Source organism: Pipistrellus kuhlii, unplaced genomic scaffold (genome assembly GCF_014108245.1).
Source record: "Pipistrellus kuhlii isolate mPipKuh1 unplaced genomic scaffold, mPipKuh1.p scaffold_m20_p_34, whole genome shotgun sequence".
NCBI lineage: Eukaryota > Metazoa > Chordata > Mammalia > Chiroptera > Vespertilionidae > Pipistrellus > Pipistrellus kuhlii.
This window is the reverse complement of record NW_023425534.1, coordinates 842,106-866,518: the sequence shown is the minus strand read 5'-3', so window position 1 is coordinate 866,518 and position 24,413 is coordinate 842,106. Positions and strand designations below refer to the sequence as shown.

General features: G+C 66.3%; 1 protein-coding gene across 1 annotated transcript; it reads right to left on the bottom strand.

The window, feature by feature from the left end:
• Positions 1–16,872: 16,872 nt before the first annotated feature.
• Positions 16,873–18,159, bottom strand: ACTRT2 (actin related protein T2). Its single transcript, XM_036460816.2, has one exon. It carries the CDS (start codon positions 18,030–18,032, stop codon positions 16,887–16,889), a length of 1,146 nt encoding a protein of 381 aa, XP_036316709.1. The 5' UTR covers positions 18,033–18,159; the 3' UTR covers positions 16,873–16,886.
• Positions 18,160–24,413: the final 6,254 nt, after the last annotated feature.

The following is a 24,413-nucleotide window of genomic DNA, read 5'->3' as shown; positions in this document are numbered from 1 at the left end:
GCGGGGGGAGGGGAGGGAGGAAGAAGGGTTCAAGTCCACGGCCGCTGCTACAGCCTGTGCTTTGCACTGGGCGGGGGCGGCCAGATACTGTGCACGCCGCCCGGAGAATTTGCGAGGCCCCTGCAGGCGTGGCTGGTCCCTGCGGCCCCAGAGCCCACAGTGCGTCTCACCACAGAGACCCCCATGGAAGCGAATGAGGAGCCGGGGAGCCGCTCCGGCGGGGCTGGGACAGGGTCTGTGGGGGCCGCACAGGAGCCCGGGCCGTCCCGGCGGACGCGCTGAGGCAGCCACGGTGGGAAGGAGCCTCGAACCTGCTGCTCAGCAAGAGAGGGCACACGCGGACGGTGCATTCGTAGGGAGTGTCCAGGCGGGAAGTCCTTGGAGACAGCATATCGGGGAGACTGGCATGGGCCAGGGCCGGGACGGTGGGAGTCACTGCTCGGGGCGACGGTGGATGCTGTCCACGTGATGCGGCCGGAACAGGCCCGGGACAGGCCCGGGGACAGGCAGGCTAGGGGCGGCACGGAAGGAAGGGCAGTGGCGTCCCAGCAGTGGGGCGGGTGTCGGGGAGCCGTGGGGCAGGACAGACCACAGCCCGGCTCTGCCCCGGGCATTGCCGGGAGACCGGGCTGGGAGCCCGCGGGAAGCAGGGCTGATCTCAGGGGGGCCAGGCCTTCATCCAAGCCGCACACAGTCACTGCACACCTACGAGGTGCCGGCGTGGCCACGGGCCCAGGGTGCAGCCGGCCTGCGCCCTCCTCACGGCTCAGGGGGACAGTGAGATGGGCGGGAAGCAGCTGAGTAAGATGCAGGAGAACCCGCACAGACACTGGAAGGTGGTTAGTGCTCGGGAGACACAGGAGGGGAGGAGTCATGGGGAGGAGCCAGGGGAGAGGCTGGGGAGGAGCTGGAGGAGGAGTCAGGGGAGGAGCCGGGGAGGAGCCGTGGAGAGGGGGGAGGAGGGCCCACTTTGCCACAGGGAGGCCCAGGGAGAGTCCTCTGAGGTGGGGCATTGAGCAGAGGCAGGAGGAGGAGAGAGGAGCCCTGGGCACACAGCACAGCGCTCAGGCAGCGGGCACAGCCGTGGCCGCCCTGAGGGAGAGGCCGGTGCCTGGGCAGAGGGTGGAGGAGAGCAGAGGGGGCCGCAGGGGCAGTGCAGGGAGATGGGACGGGCTGGGTGCCCAGCGCCCGCAGCCAGGGGTGTCCCTGGGTGACAAGGCACTCACTCCTCACAGGGGCCTGAGGGTGCGGGCAGAGGCTAAGGGAGCCCACGGCCGCTGGCTCTGACGTGAAGGGGCCAGGGCTCCGGGGATGCGCAGCTTCTAGAGGCAGGAAGAGCAAGGACAAGGGTTCTAGCCCCATGGTCGGCAAACTGCGGCTCGCGAGCCACACGCGGCTCTTTGGCCCTGGAGTGTGGCTCTTCCACAAAAGACCACGGCTTGGGCCACAAAAGACCACTTCTTCTTGTGTTGAAGAAGTGGCGTTAGAAGAAGTTTACGTTTAAAAGATTTGGCTCTCCAAAGAAATGTCAATTGCTGTGCTGTTGGTGTTTGGCTCTGTGGACTGATGAGTTTGCCGACCACCGGGCTAGACCCTCCAGAAAGGCGACCAGCCCCCCTGAAACCTCAGTGTCTCCTGACCCCGGGGAGACCCTTTTAAACGGCCTCCGTGCCGTTATATGTCACACGGCAGCCGCGGGACACGCACACGGGGGCGCGGGGCGGGGGGCAGGAGCCACAGCTACAGGTCGGGACGAGCCGGGGAGGGTCAGTCTGAGCCAGGCCGCCCCATGGAGGCCGGGGGACGGACGGCAGCGATGGCTCCTCCCTGCGTCTCCGCTGTCCCTCTGGGAGCAGCTGTGGTCCCGGCTCCCGGAGCCGCGCTTTCCTGGCTCATGGCTCCATCGTCTTTCATTGTTTCGTGGTGGTTGTGGTTACTCCTCCTCGAGGACATTTTCCCGTTGATTTTTAGAGAGAGAGGAAGGAGGGGGGGACAGAGAGAGACACATGGATAAGAGAGGGACACATTGCTCAGTTACGTCCCACCCATGCCCTGGCCAGCGCCCGGGATCACGCCTGCAAGCAAGGTCCGTGCCCTTGACTGAAACTGAACCCAGGACCCTTCGTCCACAGGCCCACGCTCTGTCCACTGAGCCAGGCTGGCCAGGCTGCATTTTCATATGGAGCACAGCCTGTAGTAACTTCTTTTTAAAAATATACATATATTTCTTTATTGACTTCAGAGAGGAGGGGGGAGAGATAGAAACGTCAATGATGAGAGGGAATGATTGATCGGATGCCTCCTGCCTACCTACTGGGGATCAGGCCTCAAAACAGGCATGCGCCCTTCCTTGGCAGGAATCGAACCCGGGACCTTTCAGTCCGAAGGCTGATGCTCTATCTGCTGAGCCAAGCCGGCAAGGGCCTCTAGTAACTTCCAATCGGTGGGGAGGCAGGCTCTGCAGAGCCCGGGCTGTCTGAAAATACCGTTGCCCCTGGCAGGCGGATAGCTTGGCTGGGTACGCAACTCCCTATTGGCAAGGATTTCCATCCCCCACCCGGCCTTTGGCTCTCGGGTGGCTGGTGAGCAGCCTCGGCGAGCCCATCGCCCCAGCTCAGTGCAACCTGCATGGTCACCGAGGAGCCTGTGGAGTCATCGGCTTGTCCCAGGTTCCCGGTTTCACAGCGACGTGCCTGAAGCGTGTCCGCTGGCACCCCACGGCACCCCACGGCAGAGCCGCTCCATGGGAAGCTGGTGTCCCCGCTCTGGGGAACATCCCTGGGCCTTTTCTTGGTGCTTCTCTGCCCTCTGCTCCTCCGGCGTTTCTGCTTTGGCAGCTGAGGGGAAGGAGGCTGGACGTGCTCCAGGGGCTCCGCTGGGCCTGTCCCATCCCCGCCGCCTCCTGTCCAGCCTCTGGTCATCCTTGGCTGTGGGCCCATGCACCGAGGATGAGTGGGTGTATGGATGAGTGAGTAGATGGATGGGCAAATGGATGGACGGGAGATGGATGGAGGATTGATAGGTAGATGGATAGATGAATGGAAGGATAGATAATTGATGGATGGATAGATGATGGGTGGATAGATAGCAGGTGGGTGGATGACGGGTGGATGAACGGAGGACGGATGATTGATGGATGTCCCACCCAATGATGTGAGGAAACCGAGTTTAATGATGAAACAGAACGACCTGGGGAAAGGACCCGCTGGGGGGAGGGGGATCTGTCCCGGGTCACAGAGCGCTTTGGCCACAGCCATCCGGGCCCCAGCCTCCCGCTCCCCGCCCAGCTGCTGGCAGTGGCACGTCCACTGTGCATCCAGGTGGGACTCGGCCCTGTGAGGCACCGCTCCCCTTGCCTCACTCTCCTGTCCCCTCCCCCCTGCAAGCCCCTCCCATCTGCCCCTGTGAAAGCCCCGCCCACCCGTCACTCCCTGGCCTGGTGGCCGGGGGCAGGGCCCAGGACAGGAAAGCAGGTCCAGCCCTCAGGGCTGCTGCTCAGCTCAGAACAGATGAGCCAACGGGCTTGCAGGACCCGGCCAATGGGAGTCACATGCCCGTTCTGCGGACACTTGTCCCGGGTCCCAGGTGACAGCTGGGCAGCCAGGCCCCCCTCACCTTCCTGTAATGCCCCCTGAAGCATCCTACCTGGCCCACTCACTCCCCCAGATGGAAACCCCTCCCCTCCCCAGGCAGGCTCTGGCTGGGCGTCCAGTCCCAGGTGCCCAGGCAGCCTCCAGGGCGGCGCCAGAGTGTGGGGTTTGTTCCTATGTCTGCCTTTCTGCACGCGCCCCCCCCCCCCACCGCATACCCGCAGCCACACGCCACCTCTGACCTTGGCCATGGCCTGCGCCCGGCTCTCTGCAGCCCCCACCAGCCTGTCCTCCCAGAGGCGGGTCCCGGACATGGAGCCAGAGGGTCTGAGGCGCTCTGCCCGCGGCCATCAGAGGGCACGGCGGTGAACCCGGCCGGGGTCCTCTCGGGCCCTCCTGCTGGCGTCCTGAGCCCAGGCCTGGGGCCCACAGGGCATCCCCCAGCCGGGTGTGACCAGGCCCCTGGTGGGGGTGCTGCCTCTTCCCAGGCCTCTGGCCCCTCGGGGACTCTGCCCCCGCGGCCCCCGCCAGGCAGCCCCGGGCTCCGCGTCAGATCGGCCGCGGCGGGAACCGCTCCAGGGATTTTATGGGCCTGCCTTAAAGATTTTATTTCCAGGAGAAACCAAAGCAATTAATCCAAATTACAGAGTAGTCATTTGCAATAATATTTGCTTTAAATATATATATTTTTAAAAACCCCTAAGCTTCGAGCCTCAGGTGGCTTGGGGGTGAAGGACACCTTGGAGTAATTATGCGTTCTGCCGTTTTATGTTGTGAAAACGGCCTGGCGTGTGGGTGAGGGGGGCTGTAAACTCCCTCAGAGAGAGGACGCTATGTATTCGGCGAGTTCTGCCAGGACAGCCACGCCGCCCGCCGCCTCCGAGGGGGATTCCCAGGGCCAGCGCCCGGCCAGCGGGGGGCGGCCAGGAGGACACTGGGCCGTGGGGGGTCCCCGCCTGGCAGACGTCCAGGGGTGGAGGGAACCGGGGTTCATGGTCCCCTTTGGATGACTCTGGGGAGCCTGCCCCCTGGGTGAGTGCAGCCGGGGGGGCAGGGGGGGTTTGGAGGGATGGGGGGTTCGGCCCTGCCCACGAGGACCCTCCGGCCAGCCAGCAGGTCTGGTGAGCAGCTCAGACGCCTGAGAGGTGGGGATTGGCTGCACCAGTAAATGGGGCGACATCAGGCACTCGCCACGCCGGCCAGGGCACCTACCTTCGGTGCCAGGGCAGCCGCCGTGCCCGGGGCCTGGGGAGGGAGACGGGCTCCTGTCCCCAGACCGCACAGCCGGCGCCCGCTCCCCGGTCTGCGGCGGGAGAGGGTCTCCCCGGGGCTCCCGGTAGTGTTCCCACGTGTCTCTGAGGAGCACGCCTTTATTTCAGCCTCGCCTTTCCGGTATGGACGCTGTGCTTCTGCATCTGTCCGGTGGGAAAACTGCCTGGCCCAGAGCCACCCAGATTTTCTACTGCGGCATCTCACCTGTACACTTTTCATTCTTTTTAAGAAATATATGTATTTTATTGAATTTTTACAGAGAGGAAGGGAGAGGGATAGAGAGCTAGAAACATCGATGAGAGAGAACCATCGGTCAGCTGCCTCTTGCCCACCTCCCACTGGGGATGTGCCCGCAACCAAGGTCCATGCCCTTGACCTGAATCGAACCTGGGACCCTTCAGTCCACAGGCCGACGCTCTATCCACTGAGCCAAACCGGTTTCGGCACAGTTTTCATTCTGATATTCGGATTGAAGATCCATTTGGAGTTGTCTTTTGTACGGTGTGAGACGGGGGTCAACATTCTTTTTTTCTTTTTTTTAATCTTGCATTTGAGTGTCCAATTCTTCCAGCATCATCTTCTGGAAAGTCTGGCATCCCCCCGAGCTGCCCGGCCACCGTGCCTGACACGGATCGACCCCACGCGTGGTCTGTGCGTGGATGCTGCTCCATCGGCGTGAGGGTCCGGCCTCCGCCAGCTCCCCCACTCCGGTGACGCCGGCTCCACCGTGCGCTCAGACACGGGGTGCCCCTCCAGCCGCCTTCCTTCTCACAACTGTTTCAGCGACATCAGGTCCCCATGTCTCCACATCCTCATTAGAACCAGAGGGACCGCCGAAGCGAGTTTGGCTCAGTGATAGAGCGTCGGTCTGCGGACTGAAAGGTCCCGGGTTCGATTCCAGTCAGGGGCATGTACATTGGTTTCGGGCACATCCCCAGTAGGGGGTGTGCAAGAGGCAGCTGGTCGATGTTTCCCTCTCATCGATGTTTCTAGCTCTCTATCCCTCTCTCTTCCTCTCTGTGAAAAATCAATAAAATATACATTTTTTTAAAAAGAACCAGAGGGGCCGAGGCAGAGGACACCCCATAGGAAGGGCTTCTGGGGCTAACGGAGCTCAAATGAAGATGAAACAGAACAGAACGACCCGAGCGCCCACAGCAGCCACGTCCACGCGGGGCCTCTCCCACAGCCACGTCCATGTCCACGTCCATGCGGGGCCCCTCCCCACAGCCACGTCCACCCGGGGCCTCTCTCCACGTCCACGTCCACGTCCACGCGGAGCCTCTTCCACAGCCACGTCCATGAGACCTCTCCCCACGGCCACATCCACGTGGGGCCTCTCTCACAGCCACGTCCACGTCCACGCGGGGCCTCTCCCACGGCCACGGCCACGTCCAGCCACATCCACGCGGAGCCTCTTCCACAGCCACGTCCATGTGGGGCCTCTCTCACAGCCACGTCCACGTCCACGCGGGGCCTCTCCCCACAGCCATGTCCACGTCCACGCGGGGCCTCTCTCACAGCCACGTCCACGCGGTGCTTCTCTCACAGCCATGTCCACGTCCACGCGGGGCCTCTCCCCACAGCCACGTCCAGCCACATCCACGCGGAGCCTCTTCCACAGCCACGTCCATGGGACCTCTCCCCACGGCCACATCCACGTGGGGCCTCTCCCATAGCTGCCCTCAGGGGAACAAGCTGCACCTGCCTGTGGAGCCAGCCCTTATAGGGGAGGGCGGGGAATCCTATCTCAGCCAATCAGACCGCACGGCTCTGACCAACCCAATGGCTGCATTCTACTCATCGGATGCCTTTTGGACCAATGGAATTGTGCGGATTTGAAGATCGACCAATCAGGGACCAGGGTGGGGACTTCTGTTCATACCAGCCAGCTCCCCTCGGGCTCTGTGTCACCGCTGAGCTGTTCCGCCCTGGATGACGTGTCCTTCTCGTTGCACCCCAAATGCGGGACCCGGTTGGGCACTGAGTTGGCACCATTGGTCTTCACCAGCGTGTCGGTTTCCACAGAGGGAATTCCTGGGTTGTTAACCCCTTTCCTCTCAGACATCGGCCGTTGACTCTTCTCTCTTTCCTTCTTTGTCGCTTTGGCTAGAGGTTTGCCAATAAACCTTTTCCGGAACAGATTTTGGTTTCATTGATCTTTCTCTATTTTTGTCTTCTATTTTATTTCATGTCTGCTCTCCTATTTATTACTTCCTTCTGCTTACCTTAATGTTTTGCTCATTTTGTAGCTCCTTCAGAAGGGAGAACAGATGATTAATCTGGCATTTCTCGTCTAATGTAAGAATTTAAAGGGACAGGTTTTCCTCCGAGCACTGCGTAACTGCATCCCACAAGTTTCTAAATATTGTGTTTTCGTTCTTATTCCGTTCAAAATATTTTCTCCTTTCTTTTGTGATTTATTTATTCCCATCTCGTCTCGTTGCCGTTCCGTGTGAAGAACGTTATTGGATAGTTATGGCAGAGTTGGTCTTGGGACCATCGATTTGCTCAGCTCTTCTTTTGACTGAAAACTTGTTTGTTTTGCCTTCTTTTGGAAGGCATGTCTGCTGGGTATAGAATGATGGGTTGACAGTTTTCTTCCTTCGGTGCTTTTGAGGAGTCTCTCTGTTGTCTCCTGCCATGTGCAGTTGCTGATGACACGTTTATATACTTATCTTTGATCACTTGCCTTCGATTCTTAGAAGATGTCCTATCATCCCAGCAGTTGGATTATGATAGACTTTGGTGTTTTTCTCTGCTTGCAGTTCATTGGTACCTGGACTCCATGAGTTTAGAGAGTTTTCTCCAGTAAAGTCCTGGATATTCTCAGCCCCTGTGTCTTCAGGCACTTCCTGTCCTTCCTCTCCTTCCTCCCCACCAGGGACTCCATGGGCACGTGTGTCAGGCTGTTTCCCACTGGTCATTGTTGTTCTATTCATTGTTTCTCTACATATAATTTCAGATAATTCTATTCTCTTAAAGGGTCTCATTTATTTTTAAAAAAACATTTTATTTTATTTTTAAAATATATTTTATTGATTTTTTACAGAGAGGAAGCGAGAGGGATAGAGAGTTAGAAACATTGATGAGAGAAATATCCATCAGCTGCCTCCTGCATACCCCCACCTGGGGATGTGCCCACAACCAAGATACATGCCCTTGACTGGAATCAAACCCGGTACCCTTCAGTCCGCAGGCCGACACTCTATCCACTGAGCCAAACCTGTTAGGGCTTATTTATTTATTTATTTATTTATTTTACAACAACTGTCTGCAGTATCTAATCTGCTGTTAATCCCATTTATTGTATTATTCCATTTCAGTTTCTGTATTTTTTTATCTCTAGAAATTAATTTTGAGTCTTTTTTATATCTTCCATGGTTCTCCTTATCCCATTCATGTCTTTCTCTGCCTTTTTGATAACATCACTTATACTTAAATCACTTACCTTACCTTTCATTTCTTGTATTTCTGTCCATGGTGTCAATTTCTAATTATTAGTTTTTCTCTTGGTTATGGTGCACATGCTCCTACATTCCTGCTTCTTTTAAGGACTAGACATTTAACATTAACTATGTATTTTCTCTTTCACTCCTCACGTTGCAAAAGAGCACACAGAGTTCCAAGATCCTCTTTGCTCAGCCTGTCCCGACGTGAACATCTTACACAACCCGGTCCCCAGCCGCCCCAAATCCAGCTCAGTGGCACTGCCCACACTTAGCCCCCGGGACCCTCAGAGCTCTCCTCGGTGTGAGTCCCTCCCCGCATGGCTGCTGGGGTCTGGGGATGGGGAGTGGGCCGCCACGGGCAGGGCAGTGGCAGGCAGAGGATGCACTGAGCGGCACGGAGCCCCGCCCGCCAGGCAGGGAGCAGGCCGTGGTGCGGGGGAGCGGCAGAGGCTCGGTGACCGCCCTCAGGACCGGGCTCAGACCGGCACCGGAGACTGCGCCCCAAGTGGAGAGGAGGAGGGCAGCCTCAGAGCCCATGCGCCTCCTTCCGGGGACGCTGGGAGCAGGGACCATCGAAGGGTCCCCCTGCTGCAAGGCGGGCTCCCCCCGCTTCTCCCTGAACCACCTGCTCCCCTGTGTGCACCGAGGGTGGGCCACAGCCTCCTGCCCCCCTCACACCCCCGAGGCCACAGCCCCTGCTCCCCTCACACCCCCGAGACCACAGCCCCTGCCCCCCTCACACCCCTGAGGCCACAGCCCCTGCCCCCCTCACACCCCCGAGGCCGGGCCACAGTCCACCTGGTCCCGGAGGGCAGGGGCTGTTGCTGAGGCCTCCTGGGCAGCGGGGCCAGGAGGCCCAGGCAGAGGGGCCCATGCTGATCCAGCGTCTGAGTGAGGGGCTCTCAGGCCCCCATGGAGCCGATGGGGAGCCCAGACCTGAGGGCCAGCCGCTGCTCCTCCCTCGTGGGGACGCAGGTGGCCTCCGGGCCGGCCCCGCCCTGGGCCACGGCCCCTGCGTGTGCGGGAGGAGGGAGAGCCGTGTCCCGGCCGCAGAGTCCGTGCGAGGAGCTGAGACACGGTCCGGGGGTAAGCGTCCAGCAGGCTGGTGCCTCGGTGCCGGCAGGCGGGCTGGCCTGAGCCCCCGCGTGGGGACACCGTGGACACCGTGAGGAGCTCCCAGCACCGTGGACGGGGGCTGGAGGCCGAGGCCGAGGCCTGGGGGGACGTGACGAAGGACCTTCCTGAGGGGTCAGCAGGGGGTTCTCGCTGCGACTGGGATGCGCAGGCCGAGCAGAGCCCATTGAGGAGGGAGCCTGGTCAGGGATGCAGCCTCCTCTCGGCCTGGACCTGGGTCCCCACACGCCTGCCCCCTCCGGTTCCCCCAGGAAGAGGCTGGGATGGGACCTCCGGGTGCCACGCAGAGGGCCGTGTCCCCTGCTGTGGTGGCAGCGCCCAGCAGGCTGCCGAGGGCACGCCCCGGAGCCTGCGTCTGTGCCGCCCCCGCCGGCCCATGGCACCCCCGTGGCGCCGTGCCCGTGGCTGCCAACGGCTCCCGTCACGCCTCTCCGGGGGTTTCCGGCGGCTTCTGTCACCCGCCCCCGGACCTGGCCACGTGGCCCAGCCAGGGGTCCCTCCGCTCCACGGGGCCTGTACCCGAGACCAGCCCTGGAGGCACCAGGCCTTGGGGGGCCCTCAGCTTCATCCCCCGAGCAAGGCCCAGCCCCGCCGAGGCCCGAGCGGCTGCACCCCTGACCCCGGGGCAGAGGGCCGTCCGCGCCAGGCGCCTGGCGTGGACCGCGGAGGGCGTGCGGGCCGCCCGGGATCCCGGCAGAAGCACAGGAGCCTCTGCGGGAGGGGGTCCCAGTGACCTGTGGGAGCACCAGGCCCGCAGGCGACGGCGGCTGCAGGTGGAGGCCCCGCTCCGCACACGCACGGCCCCGCTCTGCACACGCACAGCTGCAGTGGAGGCCGCCCTCGCACCGCGGCCGGGCCGGTGAGCCGGGCCCCGCTGGGGGGACCCTCGTGGGCTGGGGGACAGAGGCGCCCGGTTCCTGGCTCAGGAGCAGTAGTCACCCCGAGGCTCGGGCCCCAGCCGCCATCTGGTTCTGAGAAGAGGCCCGTGGCCCAGGCTTCTCGTCCCCAAACCGGATGTCAGACACGGCCCGGCTGCGGGCCGGAGGGCCCCGCTCTCCCTGCATCCCCGCCCTCCGTTGGCTGCCGGCGAGCCGCGCGGTGTTTGCCGCAGGGCGGGTCCTCCTGTCCGGCTGGAGGAGGGGCCCGGGCCGTCCGCACCTCCACGCCCGGCCGTCCCCCCCTCCCGGGCCACCTCCCGGGGCAGGATCGGGGGACACGCGGTGAGCTCTGGACACCGACTCCCACCATCGCCAGGCAGCCCGTCCCGAGGCTCCTGCCGCCCGGGCCCCGCTGCTGACCCTGGGGCCAGGCCACGTGCTCGGCCCGGCAGGGCCTGGTCCCGGTGCCTGCCGTGCGGGTGCAGCAAGGAGCGTCTCCCCCCTCGGACATCGCCACAGGCCTCTTCCGGCCCGGCTCCCCACCCTCAGCCCCAGGACCCGCCCCCGCCCCCGCCCCCGCCTGCGCCACCCAATCCCTGCACCCAGCCCGGAGCCCTCCTGCGCGGCACGGGCCCCGAGAGGCGTGTGCCAGGAAGGGGCCACACACGCACACCAACATACACACTCACACACTAACACACACTAACACAGACTCTCACACACTCACACACACTCACACACACTAACACAGACTCACACACACTAACACACTCACACACACTCACACACACTAACAACATCACACACTAACACACACTAACACAGACTCACACACACTAACACACACTAACACAGACTCTCACACACTCACACACACTCACACACACTAACACAGACTCACACACACTAACACACTCACACACACTCACACACACTAACAACATCACACACTAACACACGCTAACACAGACTCACACACACTAACACACACTAACACACACACAGACACGCACACTACACACACTCACACATACACACACATATACTTACACACACATACACACGGTACACACACACACACACACACACACACACACACACGGTCCTCACCCTCTCCCTCCAAGCTCCCCCCGGCCCTCCATTCGGTCGCGGTGGCCCTTACCACTCTCCCGGACGCCGGTGAATGGCTGGAGGGCAGCTCCCCCCCCCACCGGCCCCAGGGGGCCCCTGACACCGTGAAGTTGGGGACCCAGGCGGGCGGGGAGACAGTGGGAAGGCAGAACCGCTGGGCTGGGGACACGGATGTCCTGTGAGTGACTAACTAACGGCGGGGCCCACAGAGGCAGCCAGAGTCCCCCGCCCCCCGCAGGCCCCGGTGGGACTGGCCGTCCGGCTGGGGGAAGGGACACTCTGGAAGCCCCCACTCTGCCCAGGGAGGGCGGCCAGGCTGGCCTTGCGGGCGTCCCGGCCGAGCCCAGGGCCTTCCCAGGGAGACGTACTCATCTCGCCCCTCCCCGGCCCCTCACAGGCCCCGCGATTTCACACCCGGAGCCCCAGGCGCTTGTTTTGGCTGCCGGGCCGAGCTCGCCGGGCGGTTGCATAACTGTGAGGTATCCGCTTACGCTGACGCCTCGGCCAGCCTGACAGCACGGCCCGGGCTGCCCTGCCCGCCTCCCACCGCCGGCCCGGCTCCCGGGGGCTCCTCTGACCCCGCGGCCCGGCTCCCGGGGCTCCTCAGGGACTCTGACCCCGCGGCCGGCTGGCAGTGGTCGATGGAGCCCTCCGCCCGGAGCGGCCACCTCTGACCAGACCTGGCCAGCGCGTCCAGCGCGGGCGGCCGGCCCACCGGGAGGCCTCCGCCCTCGGATTGCATCCGCCCGCGTCATCCCGGCCCGGCCAGGGAACACACAGGGGGAGGGCGGCACCCAGACCCCGGCCATGACCCCGGCCACGCCACCCTGGTCCCCGGCCTGGCCGGCCCGGCTGCCGGTGTGGAGGGACCGGGGTCCTGGGGGCTCCCGCCCCGCCGCCGCCCGGTGGGCGGGCGGGAGACGGAGAGGACGATGGAGGAATCATTGTCTCCGGGAGCTGGATCCCGGCCCGGCGGGCGATAACGGGCGGGCGGCTTAGGTTTCCGCTCCGGGCGGCGGCCCACAATGCCCGCTTTGTCCCGGCATTGTCACCGGCGGCCCGGCCAGCGGACGGCGTGGGCTTCTCCGGGAAGCCGCTGCGGGGCCGGGACAGCTCTGCCCGCAGCGCCGGAGCGGGGAGGGTGGCCGGGTGTCCCCGTGGGAGGCAGCGGCTAGTTTTCGGTGAAGCTGTGAGCCTGGTGTCAGAGCAGGAGCGGCCGCTCCTGAGCCTGTGAGGTCACCTCCAGCACGAGGAGGGCTCCAGCCAGGGCCGCCTGGGACAGGGAGTGAGGGCCCCCCCGGGGCGGGACCCTGCTCAGCGACACCTCCTTCCTGCCTGCCCCGGCCCCGGGCACACTGTCCCCGGGCACACTGTCCCCCAGACACACTGCCCCCCAGACACACTGCCCCCCAGACACACAGCCCCCCAGACACACTGTCCCCAGACACACTGCCCCTCAGACACACTGCCCCCGGGCACACTGCCCCACAGACACACTGCCCCCCAGACACACTGCCCCCCAGACACACTGCCCCCCAGACACACTGCCCCCCAGACACACTGCCCCCCAGACACACTGTCCCCCAGACACACTGCCCCCCCCGACACACTGCCCCCAGGCACACTGCCCCCGGGCACACTGCCCCCGGGCACACTGCCCCCCAGACACACTGCCCCTCAGACACACTGCCCCCCAGACACACTGCCCCACAGACACACTGCCCCCGGGCACACTGCCCCCCAGACACACTGCCCCTCAGACACACTGCCCCCGGGCACACTGTCCCCCATACACACTGCCCCCCGGGCACACTGCCCCCCAGACACACTGCCCCCCAGACACACTGCCCCTGGGCACTCTGCTCCCCGGGGCACACTGCCCCCCCAGGCACACTGTCCCCCAGACACACTGCCCCCCAGACACACTGCCCCCCAGACACACTGCCCCCCCCCGACACACTGCCCCCAGGCACACTGCCCCCGGGCACACTGCCCCCGGGCACACTGTCCCCCATACACACTGCCCCCCAGACACACTGCCCCTGGGCACACTGCTCCCCAGGGCACACTGCCCCCCCAGACACACTGCCCCTCAGACACACTGCCCCCCAGACACACTGCCCCCGGGCACACTGCCCCCCGGGCACACTGCCCCTGGGCACACTGCTCCCCGGGGCACACTGCCCCCCCAGACACACTGCCCCCCAGACACACTGTCCCCCAAATACACTGCCCCCGGGCACACTGCCCCCCGAGACACACTGCCCCCCCATACACACTGCCCCCCAGACACACTGCCCCTGGGCACACTGCTCCCCGGGGCACACTGCCCCCCCAGACACACTGCCCCTCAGACACACTGCCCCCCAGACACACTGCCCCCGGGCACACTGCCCCCCAGACACACTGCCCCCCAGACACACTGTCCCCAGGCACACTGCCCCCCGGGCACACTGACCCCCAGACACACTGCCCCCCAGACACACTGCCCCCCGAGACACACTGCCCCCCAGACACACTGCCCCCCGAGACACACTGCCCCCCAAGACACACTGCCCCCCCATACACACTGCCCCCCAGACACACTGCCCCCGGGCACACTGCCCCCCAGACACACTGCCCCCCCAGACACACTGCCCCTCAGACACACTGCCCCCCAGACACACTGCCCCCGGGCACACTGCCCCCGGGCACACTGCCCCTGAGCACACTGCTCCCCGGGGCACACTGCCCCCCCATACAGACTGCCCCCCATACACACTGCCCCCCAGACACACTGCCCCTCAGACACACTGCCCCCCAGACACACTGCCCCCGGGCACACTGCCCCCCAGACACACTGCCCCCCAGACACACTGTCCCCAGGCACACTGCCCCCCGGGCACACTGACCCCCAGACACACTGCCCCCCAGACACACTGCCCCCCGGGCACACTGACCCCCAGACACACTGCCCCCCAGACACACTGCCCCCCGAGACACACTGCCCCCCAAGACACACTGCCCCCCCATACACACTGCCCCCCAGACACACTGCCCCCGGGCACACTGCCCCCCAGACACACTGCCCCCCCAGACACACTGCCCCTCAGACACACTGCCCCCCAGACACACTGCCCCCGGGCACACTGCCCCCCGGGCACACTGCCCCTGAGCACACTGCTCCCCGGGGCACACTGCCCCCCCATACAGACTGCCCCCCATACACACTGCCCCCCAGACACACTGCCCCGGGGCACACTGCCCCCCGGACACACTGCCCCCCAGACACACTGCCCCCGGGCGCACTGCCCCCCGGGCACACTGTTCCCCAGACACACTGCCCCCCCAGACACACTGCCCCTCAGACACACTGCCCCCCAGACACACTGCCCCCGGGCACACTGCCCCCCGGGCACACTGCCCCTGAGCACACTGCTCCCCAGGGCACACTGCCCCCCCAGACACACTGCCCCCCAGACACACTGTCCCCCAGATACACTGCCCCCGGGCACACTGCCCCCCGAGACACACTGCCCCCCATACACACTGCCCCCCAGACACACTGCCCCTGGGCACACTGCTCCCCGGGGCACACTGCCCCCCCAGACACACTGCCCCCCAGACACACTGCCCCCGGGCACACTGCCCCCCGGGCACACTGGCTCCCAGACACACTGCCCCCCAGACACACTGTCCCCCAGACACACTGCCCCCCAGACACACTGCCCCCGGGCACACTGCCCCCCGGGCACACTGACTCCCAGACACACTGCCCCCCGGACACACTGCCCCCCAGACACACTGCCCCCCAGACACACTGCCCCCCGGACACACTGCCCCCCAGACACACTGCCCCCGGGCACACTGCCCCCCAAGACACACTGCCCCCCAGACACACTGCCCCCCAGACACACTGCCCCCGGGCGCACTGCCCCCCGGGCACACTGTCCCCCGGGCACACTGTCCCCCGGACACACTGCCCCCCAGGCACACTGTCCCCCAGACACACTGCCCCCCAGACACACTGCCCCCCAGACACACTGCCCCCCGGGCACACTGTCCCCCAGACACACTGCCCCCCAGACACACTGCCCCCGGGCACACTGCCCCCCAGACACACTGCACCCCCGGGCACACTGCCCCCCGGGCACACTGCCCCCCAGGCACACTGCCCTGACCCCGGGCATGCTGCCCCCCGAGACACGTTGGCCCCCCCCGACACACTGCCCCCCAGAACCACCTGACGAGGCCCCTGGGAGCCACTGAACCCCGCCAGCCCACGCGCACAGCTGTGGCTCCCTCAGGGGCCTGTCTCCCCCTTTCAGCCTCAGTCACACCTGCTCCTCTGAGGACAGGTGCCCGCTCTGCCCGGTGCCCAGACCGGCCACCGCGGGCCCAGCCTGTCGCCGAGCATGTTCCTCGGGGGTCGGCCTGGGGGCCCCCACCTGGCGCACACGGGCGACCGTGCCCTGAGGGGCTGTGCTGCCAGCCAGGCCTGCGGGTCTCTGCCCCAGCTCCTGCCCGAACCCCTGGCTGTGCCGCCCCGGCCCCCGGCTGCTCCGCGCCTCCCTCCGGCCACACCGGGCTCCGTGCGGCTCACCGGGTCCCCGGGACCTCAGGCTCCAGGAAGCAGGTCCCCCAGCACAGCCCCTGAGGCCACCCCCACACGCACATTTGGGGGGCCTCACGTGGGGGCCTCCAGGGAGGTCCGCCGGAGCAGGTGCCGGCGTCAGACCAGGGACACCACAGGGGTGTCCTGCGGCAGCGGGAGAGTCAGGCTGCTCTGCGCCGGGCCCTGTGGCCTGAGGGACGCCCTCCGGTGCCTTCTGAGGACCTGGGAGCCCCTGAGTCAGAACGGGGGCGGGGCCCGGACGGGCCTCGGGGGGTTCCTGGCTCCGTGTGCAGCTCCAGTTCCCACCTTCTCCGTGTTCGGCCCCCAGAGCGAAGCCCCGCCCCTCCCGTGTGAGGTCAGCAGGCGTGTGCTCGCCCCACGGCCCGGGTGAGGCTCATGGGTGCACATGCCTCACCCGCGAGCTGGCCCTGGGACCTCAGGCCACGCCTCAGGTGTGTGTGTGGGGGGGGGGGGGATGGGAGAAGGTGAGAACGAGGGGATAAAGGGGATAAAGGAGGGGGATGAGGGGTGAGTGGGGATGGAGTGAGGTGGCAAGTGGGGCCCTTCCGACACGAGCTTTTGGCAGGAGGTCCAGACCCCCTCCTCTGAGACCACCAGTGGACACAGCCTCATTGCATAACCTCGGGCATCCCAGGAGGAGGGGGGTTGGGGGCAGACCCCCGAAATGAGATCCACCACCCGGTCAGACACCGTGCCGGTGCCGCCAGCAATGAGCCGAGCCAACGTGGCCAACCACTGCACCGTCCTGCCCTTTATTGAGCGCCACGCGGACGGCGCGGGGTGTGCTCGCCCGGACACAGGGGGGAGGGGGCCCTCAGAAGCACCGCCTCTGGACCACCGAGGCCCCGAACTCCTGGAAGTCGGCGGCCGTGACCCACATCTGCCTGAAGCTGCTCAGCGAGGTGACCACGGAGGCGCCGATCCAGGTGGAGAACCAGCGGTCGGGGGGCGCGGTGATCTTGATGGGGGTGCCCCGGGCGGCCCGCTGCTCCAGCTCCCGCAGCAGCCGGTCGTCCAGGCCCCGGAACAGCGTGCTGCCCCCCGACAGCACGATCTCGCCGTACAGGGCGGCCTGGATGTCCGCGTCGCACTTGGCGATGCTGCCGGCGACCAGGCCGGGCAGGCCGGGGCCCTGCACGCCCAGCGGCGCCGGCGCGAACAGGGCCTCGGGCGCCTGGAAGAGCTGGTCGCCCAGGCGCAGCACCTGGCCGTCCGGCAGCGTGTACTCCCGCTGCACCTCCTCCAGCCGCCGCGCCAGCTCCCGCTCCGGCTCCAGCGCCACGTAGCACAGCTTCTCCTTCACGTCCTCCACCAGCGCCCGCCGCAGCGCACACGGGTAGCCGCGCCCGCCTGCCCGCAGCAGCCGCGCCAGCAGCTCGGTGAGGTCCCGGCCGGCCACGGGCAGCCGGCCCACGGCGTGCGGCAGCGAGTAGCCCTCGAACACGGGCACGGCGCGGGTGAGGCCGTCGCCGCCGTCCACCACCAGCCCGGTGACGCAGGCCGAGGCGTACAGCGCCAGCACGGCCTGGTCCGACAGGTAGAAGGCGGGCACCTGGAAGGCCTCGAACATGAGGGCGGCCGTGCGCTCCCGGGCCGCCCGGGGGTTCAGCGGGGGCTCGGTCATGAGCACGGGCCTCTCGCTGGCCCGCACGCCCAGCTCCCACTCGAACAGGTGCCGCCACAGCTCCTCCATGTCCTCCCAGCCCACGATCAGGCCGCGCTCGATGGGGCAGCGCAGGCTCAGCGCCTCCTTCCGCTGCAGGGCGGCCTCGCCCACGAAGCGCTGCTTCGAGCCGGAACCCGCCCCCGCCCCCGCCGGGGCCGCCGGGAACTTGGGGTGCCCCACCACGGAGCTGACGATGTGGCGGGGCCCGATCTCCCCGGACAGGCCCGCCTTGCAGAGCCCGGACCCATTGTCCACGACCACGGCCGGCACGTCCAGCACGTGTGGGCTAAACATGCCTGGTCCCCACGTCTACCTCCGCCTCTGCCTCCGCCTCCGCCTCATCCGGCCCCGGGCAGGTGGAACCCTCAGGGCCGCTTTGTGACACCAGCGGCTCCTCCTCCGGAAGCTTCCGGGGCCCGGGGTTCCGGGGGCCCGGGGCGTCCCCCAGAGCCCTGCCTGTACCCGCAGGCCACTCCCCTTCAGGCTGAGCTGAGGCTCTGCAGGGATGGCACTCACCTGGGTGACAGTGCCACCAAGGCAACCATTGTGCTCAGCCAGGTCAGAGGGCGGGGGGCGGGGCTCAGAGTCCCCCCACCCCAGAGCCCCCCTCTGCACCCGCACCCTCCACCTGGGAGACACCTCCGGAGGAAGGCGAGCCGCGCCCCCCGGCGGTGTGACCAGCAGCCTGTGGCCTGAGGTCCAGCCTTAGGCTGAGTGGAGCAGCCCGCCTGGACCTCGGCCCCGGGCGTCTCGGCCCCGGAGCCGCGGGTGTGCGGTGGCCGAAGCACAAGCCCCGGGCTCAGGGTCACCAGGTCCTCCTCACACAGGGGCTTGGCACGTTCTTTCTGAAGTCAGACTCCTCCAGGGAGCCCTCGGGGGTTTCTCCTCCCGTCACCCAGGGCCCTGGCTCTGTCCCACGGCAGGTGCCGAGCAAAGCCCCCGGCCTCTGGCTGCCTCTCCAGGCACACGCGTCCCCACGCCCTGCTCCCTGCAGTGGCCTGTGGGGCGGGCACACAGCGGGACGTGAGGGTGCATGGGGGCGGCCCGAGGGAGCCGGTCACACGGCCACGGCCACACGTTCTGAAATGACCAGGTCCCCAGGCCGAGCTGCGTCCCCAGGGGGCTGGGCAGAGGGGCGGCTCCGGCCTCCGCAGCACCCCGCCTGCAGCTCGGGCTCCGACGCTCAGGAAGAAACTGGGGGACCCATCAGACCTGGGGACCGGGCTCCCGGCTCCCTGAGGAGGTGGAGGGGGTCCGGGGGGGGACATGTCTCCAAACCCCACCCCACCCCCTCCTTCCCCCCGGACACACCCCGAGGACGCCAAGGCCACGTCCCTCCGGGCCCCTCTCTGCCTCCGGCCTGTGGTCCAGCTGACCCCAGGGAACCTCACACACTGGTCACACGGAGGGGACGGTGCCCGCGTGGCTTTCTGGGCCCCACCGGCCGGCTGGGCGAGGTCAGCAAAAACCGTTCTGATACATGCTTTATTGATGTCGGAGAGGAAGGGAGAGAGGGAAACACCGTGATGAGAGAGAGCCAGGGACTGGCCGCCTCCTGCACGCCCCGCACTGGGCAGGTGCCCTGACCCGGGACCGAGCCTGACCTCCCGGCTCACAGGCCGGTGGACCTGATTCCCCGCGGCCGGAGGAAGCCTGTGTCCTGACGGAGATTTCCCCAGGGTCGCTCCTGGCCGAGCCGAGCCCCTCGCCTGGCAGGGGGCCGCTGTGACGTGTCCCCAGATATCCAGCCACACGGGAGGGCGCGAGGATCGGGGTCCGAGCGGAGGGAGCCCGTGGCCCTGGCAGGAGGCGGGCAGGCGGCCGGAGGAGGGCTGGGCCACGGGACCCTGCGGCCGGCTTCCAGCTGTGCCGTGGCCGCAGCCTGCTCGCTCCCTCGGCCTCGGGAGCCTCCTCCCCTCGCGGCCGCCACGCGGGCGGAGTCGGGAGCCGTGCTGGCGAGGTCCCTGGATCCGGGGCAGGGAGGCCACAGCGGGGCCAGGCCGGGCCCAGCGGGCGGAGAGGAGGGACACCCACTGGTTTGGTGCTGCGAGTGTCCAGGCAGCGGCCTCTGACCCACACGGGGGTCACACCGGCCTCCCCGTTAGGTCTGGGCACTTCCCCCCTCTCCAACTGTGACAGGGCCATTCTCGGTGGCCCGGCCCCCAGACAAGCTCAGACTCAGGACAGCGCCGGGCAGCCAGGCCGGCCATCGGGATGGACGGTGGCCGCACAAAGCCACCTGAGGGTTCCAGGACACGTTTCCCGCCGGCCCCTCCCCCGGAGCTGGGAGCCGCGCTGCCCTCTGCGCCGGGCCTGGCACCCCGGCCCTGGCACCCCGCCGCCTGGCCACGAGGCCTGGACGCTGTCCCCACGCTCCTCCCCTCCGCCCACCAGGAGACAGCCCCTCCCTGCTCCTCACCCCGTCGTCCTCCGGGGCCGCTGGGTGGGGAGGCTGTGCCGGCCATGGAGTGTCTGAGCCGCCCGCAGGCACCCGGAGAGCAGGGGGAGGCCCGGGGCCCCTCCCAGACACAGGCCTCTGCGGAGGGGACGGGGGGGGGGGGGGCGGGGGGGGCGGGGAGGGGAACCATGTGCCTGGGAACCGGAGGGGGTTTATGAGCTGCAGCCGACGTGAGGCTGTGCTGGTTCCCAGCGCCCGCAGAGCAGACACACACCCCCCCCAGCCCCGGCCGCCCCGCCCGTGCACCCCAAGGCTCCGTGTGCATGTCCGCGTCCCGTCCGGCGCCTCGGCCCCCGAGCCAACGCGACGGGCAGCGCCGGACGGCCCTGCGGCCGGGCATCCCCCGAAGGCCCTTCCCACAGGACGCGGCACTCTGCTCTGGCCGGAGCTCCAGCCAGAAGCCGCCGGCCGGCCCCGCCCCGCCGCTCGTAAACCGCCTGGCCGCGTTTATGGGCACCGGCTGTAACCACCGCCGTGACTGCGGCCGTTCCCGGTCCGTTTCCTCCACCGCTTCTTCCCGCCCCGCGGTCACGCCCGCCGCCCCCCGCCCCCCCCCCCTGCCTGTGCCCTGAGGAGCCGCAGCCGTGACGGAGGCGCCGGACCTGGGAGCCGGGAGGCTGCGGCGCTGGCACCGTGTGAGCAGCCCGGGCTCCGCTGGGCACCTGCTTCCCCTGCCCGGCGTCAGCGATGGGACCCCCAAGCCCGGGCGGGGCCACTCCATCCATCCGTTACCCTGGCCCCCGTGTCCTTGGCGCCCGGACCCCCAGCCAATTAGTGGCCAGCGGCCGGCTCATTCGGCTGACATCTGGTGGCCAGACCCTGCCTGCTGGGGGCCGGCCCGGTGGCCATGGGCAACGGAGGCAAAGGCAACTGCGGGTGGCAAGATGGGCACCGCCACTGCGGGAGAGAGAATGGCGTGTGCGTGCACGTGCGTGTGCATGTGCATGTGCGCGTGCGTGTACAGGAGCCGTGCCCGTCCAGGCCCCAGTGCACCAGCATCTTGTCTCTGTGCCTGGTCGTTTCCAGAGGAGCCCAAAGCCCTGGGCATCTTCCCAGTGGCCTGGCCCTTTAAATCTCTAAGATGGCTCTTGTATCACCTCCCTTCCCATCCATTCTTCCATCCACCATCCGCCCACCTGAGTCATCTGTCCATCCACCCACCTATTCATCCATCCCTCATCCACTCACCTTCCACCCACCATCCACCCATCAGCCACCGATCATCCACCATCATCTACCCACCATCCACCCACCCGAGTCATATGTCCATCTACCCACCTATTCATCCATCCACCATCCACCCACCTTCCACCCATCATCTACCCACCATCCGCCATCATCCATCCACCATCCACCTACCATCCACCCACCTTCCACCCACCATCCACCATCATCCATCCACCATCCACCCACCTTCCACCCACCATCCACCATCATCCATCCACCATCCACCCACCTTCCACCCACCATCCACCATCATCCATCCACCATCCACCCACCATCCACCCACCATCCATCCACCATCCACCCACCTTCCACCCACCAGCCACCCACCTTCCACCCACCAGCCACCATCAGCCACCCATCACCTACCCACCACCCACCAACCTGAGTCATCTGTCCATCCACCCACCTATTCATCCACCCACCATCCACCCACCTTCCACCCACCTTCCACCCACCCACTCATCAGCCACCATCATCCACCCACGCACCCACTTATCCATCTACCCAGCCACTCACCCATCCATCATCCACCTACCCACGTATCCATCCATCTACTCACTCACCCACTCATTCACAAATTCTTTCATCCATCACCCACCTACCCACTCACCCATTCATCCATCTACCTACTCAGCCACTCAGCCACTCATCCTTTCATCCATCTATTCACCATCCACTTATCCACCCGCTCACCCACCGAACTACCCAGTCTTCTCCTCTCTCCCCTCCTCTCCCCACCCCCTCCCTTAGTGGCTGGCGTGACTTCCTCCTGTGGAGGCCAAGGTCCTCAGATGTTCACTGTGAGGGGGGCTGGCACCCTCACCCCCTCCCTGTGAGGAGCCAATGGTGTTATCTGTGTCCTGCGGGCTGGACCTTCACGGTCGGGGCCATGCTCCTCCGAAGGCACTGGGGGGGAGGGGGGAGACTGTCTAGGCTTCCTGCCAGCTCCCAGCATTCCTCAGGGGGCGGCCTCCTTCTGTGCATGTGGCCCCTCCCCTTCAGAGGGCACCGGGCCTGGGGTCAGGGCCCATCCTGGCACCTCATCCAGAACAGGTCATTGCAGACCCCCTTCCACTGAGTCACCGCCGAGGGCGTGGGGCGGGACTTGGGCCTGAGAACTCGGGGGACACAGTTCACCCCAGCACCTGGGGAGGACTGGGTGCCGTGGTGTGGAGAGCGTGAGTGGGAAATGGGAGCCCAGCGACCCCTCGGGGTGCTGCTCCCCGCCAAAGGAGGTGCCGTGTGCGTCACGGATCGCTGGTGACCAGCTGGCCCCGTGGAGCCGCTGAGGCAGCAAACATTTCTCATCTCAGAGAGAGACAGAGAGAGAGACAGAGAGAGAGAGAGACAAAGAGAGACAGAGAAACAGAGAGAGACAGAGACAGAGACAGACAGAGAGACAGAGACAGACAGAGAGACAGAGACAGAGAGAGACAGAGACAGAGAGAGAGAGACAGAGGCAGAGACAGAGAGACAGAGACAGAGAGACAGAGACAGAGAGACAGAGACAGAGGCAGAGACAGAGAGACAGAGAGAGACAGAGACAGAGACAGACAGAGAGACAGAGAGCGCGCGTCCAGGACGGAAGCCGCCTCCTTTGATAACCAGTCAGGAGCCGGCCCAGCTTCTGAGGGCTCCCATTGGTCAGGCGGGGCAGCCGGCCCAGCTTCTGAGGGCTCCCATTGGTCAGGCGGGGCAGCCGGCCCAGCTTCCGAGGGCTCCCATTGGTCAGGCGGGGCAGCCGGCCCAGCTTCCGAGGGCTCCCATTGGTCAGGCGGGGCAGCCGGCCCAGCCCGGGAGGGATGTAAAGGCTCACGTACCCGCGTCTCCAAACGCCCTCCTGGAAGCCGCCCGCCGGGCACGGACCTGCGTGCCAGGATGGGGAGGGTCACCCTCCGGCAGCTCCGAGCTGCCCAGCCGCCCCGGCCTGGGTCTCCCGCTGGGAGCAGGGAGGCGCCTCCTGCTGGCAGCTGGGAGCTCCGCTGGGATCCGGGACACGCACCTGCGGCCGCCTGCGGAGGGCGCCCCGCCTGCGGGCCCGGGGACAGGGCTGCCAGCAGGGCCCCCGCCGGGTCTCTCTGGCTCCTGGGCGGTGAGAGGGGCCTCTGAGGCCTCAGGATGTAACCACAACGGCGGCCGTCTCACTGCTCCCCAAGCCCGGGCCTGGGTCCCCGGACTCGCTGCTCCCCGCACCCCACACCCCGCCCTCTGCTGAGCCCCAGCTGCTGGTCACCTCGTTGGGGCTGCGCCAGAGCCGAGGTCAAGCCGCAGGAGCACCCTGGGGTGGGCCTCAAAACAGAGGTCTCCCGCCCCCTGCTGGCGCCTGGGGGGAGTGTCCCAGGACTAGGCGGGTGCTGGGCCCGGAACAAAGGAGGCTTGTTTGTCAGCTGCCCGGAGGCAGGCCTGCCGGGAGGGATCATGTTTGCTAAACAGGGGTCGCCCACCTGGCACAGCGGCGGGCACCCAGAGGAAAGCCTCCGCCGGCGGGCAGAGCGGAGCCAGCGCCTGGCAGAGGTGCCAGCTCCCGCCAGCCCGTGTCCCGGTTCATCGGCCGAGGGTGGCCCCGGAGCCCCCTCGGGGGACAGCCAGGCACGCACGAGGCCGGAAGGATCCTTTCCAGCCCCGCGCGGAGAGCCCTGCCTGCGGCCCCGGCTCCAGCCGGAGGAGGGAGAGGCTGTGCCGGGCGGAGGGCGGGGAGGGGGCGTGCAGCCCAGGGGCCAGCCTCTCGCTTTTCACGCCGGACACGGCGGCGTGGCCTCAGGTGGAGTGCCGCCTCCAGGGGAAGGGGTTTGTGCGCGGGAGGCTGCCTCTCCACTCAGGGGGTCCCGCTCCGCCTCCCAAACCCAGGTGTCCCCATGCATCACGGTGTGGGGCCAGGGCTGGGGGCCAGGGCCCGGGGCCGGCCCAATGACACAGCCAGCAGGGCTGGGTGTCATGGGAGGAGGGCACCCCAGTTGGCCCCTCCCACTTCCTGCCTGGGCCACAGGTTG

What these genes read in the sequence shown, in the direction of transcription:
- ACTRT2 (XM_036460816.2), bottom strand. Translation starts at nt 18,032, where the DNA reads ATGTTTAGCCCACACGTGCTGGACGTGCCGGCCGTGGTCGTGGACAAT.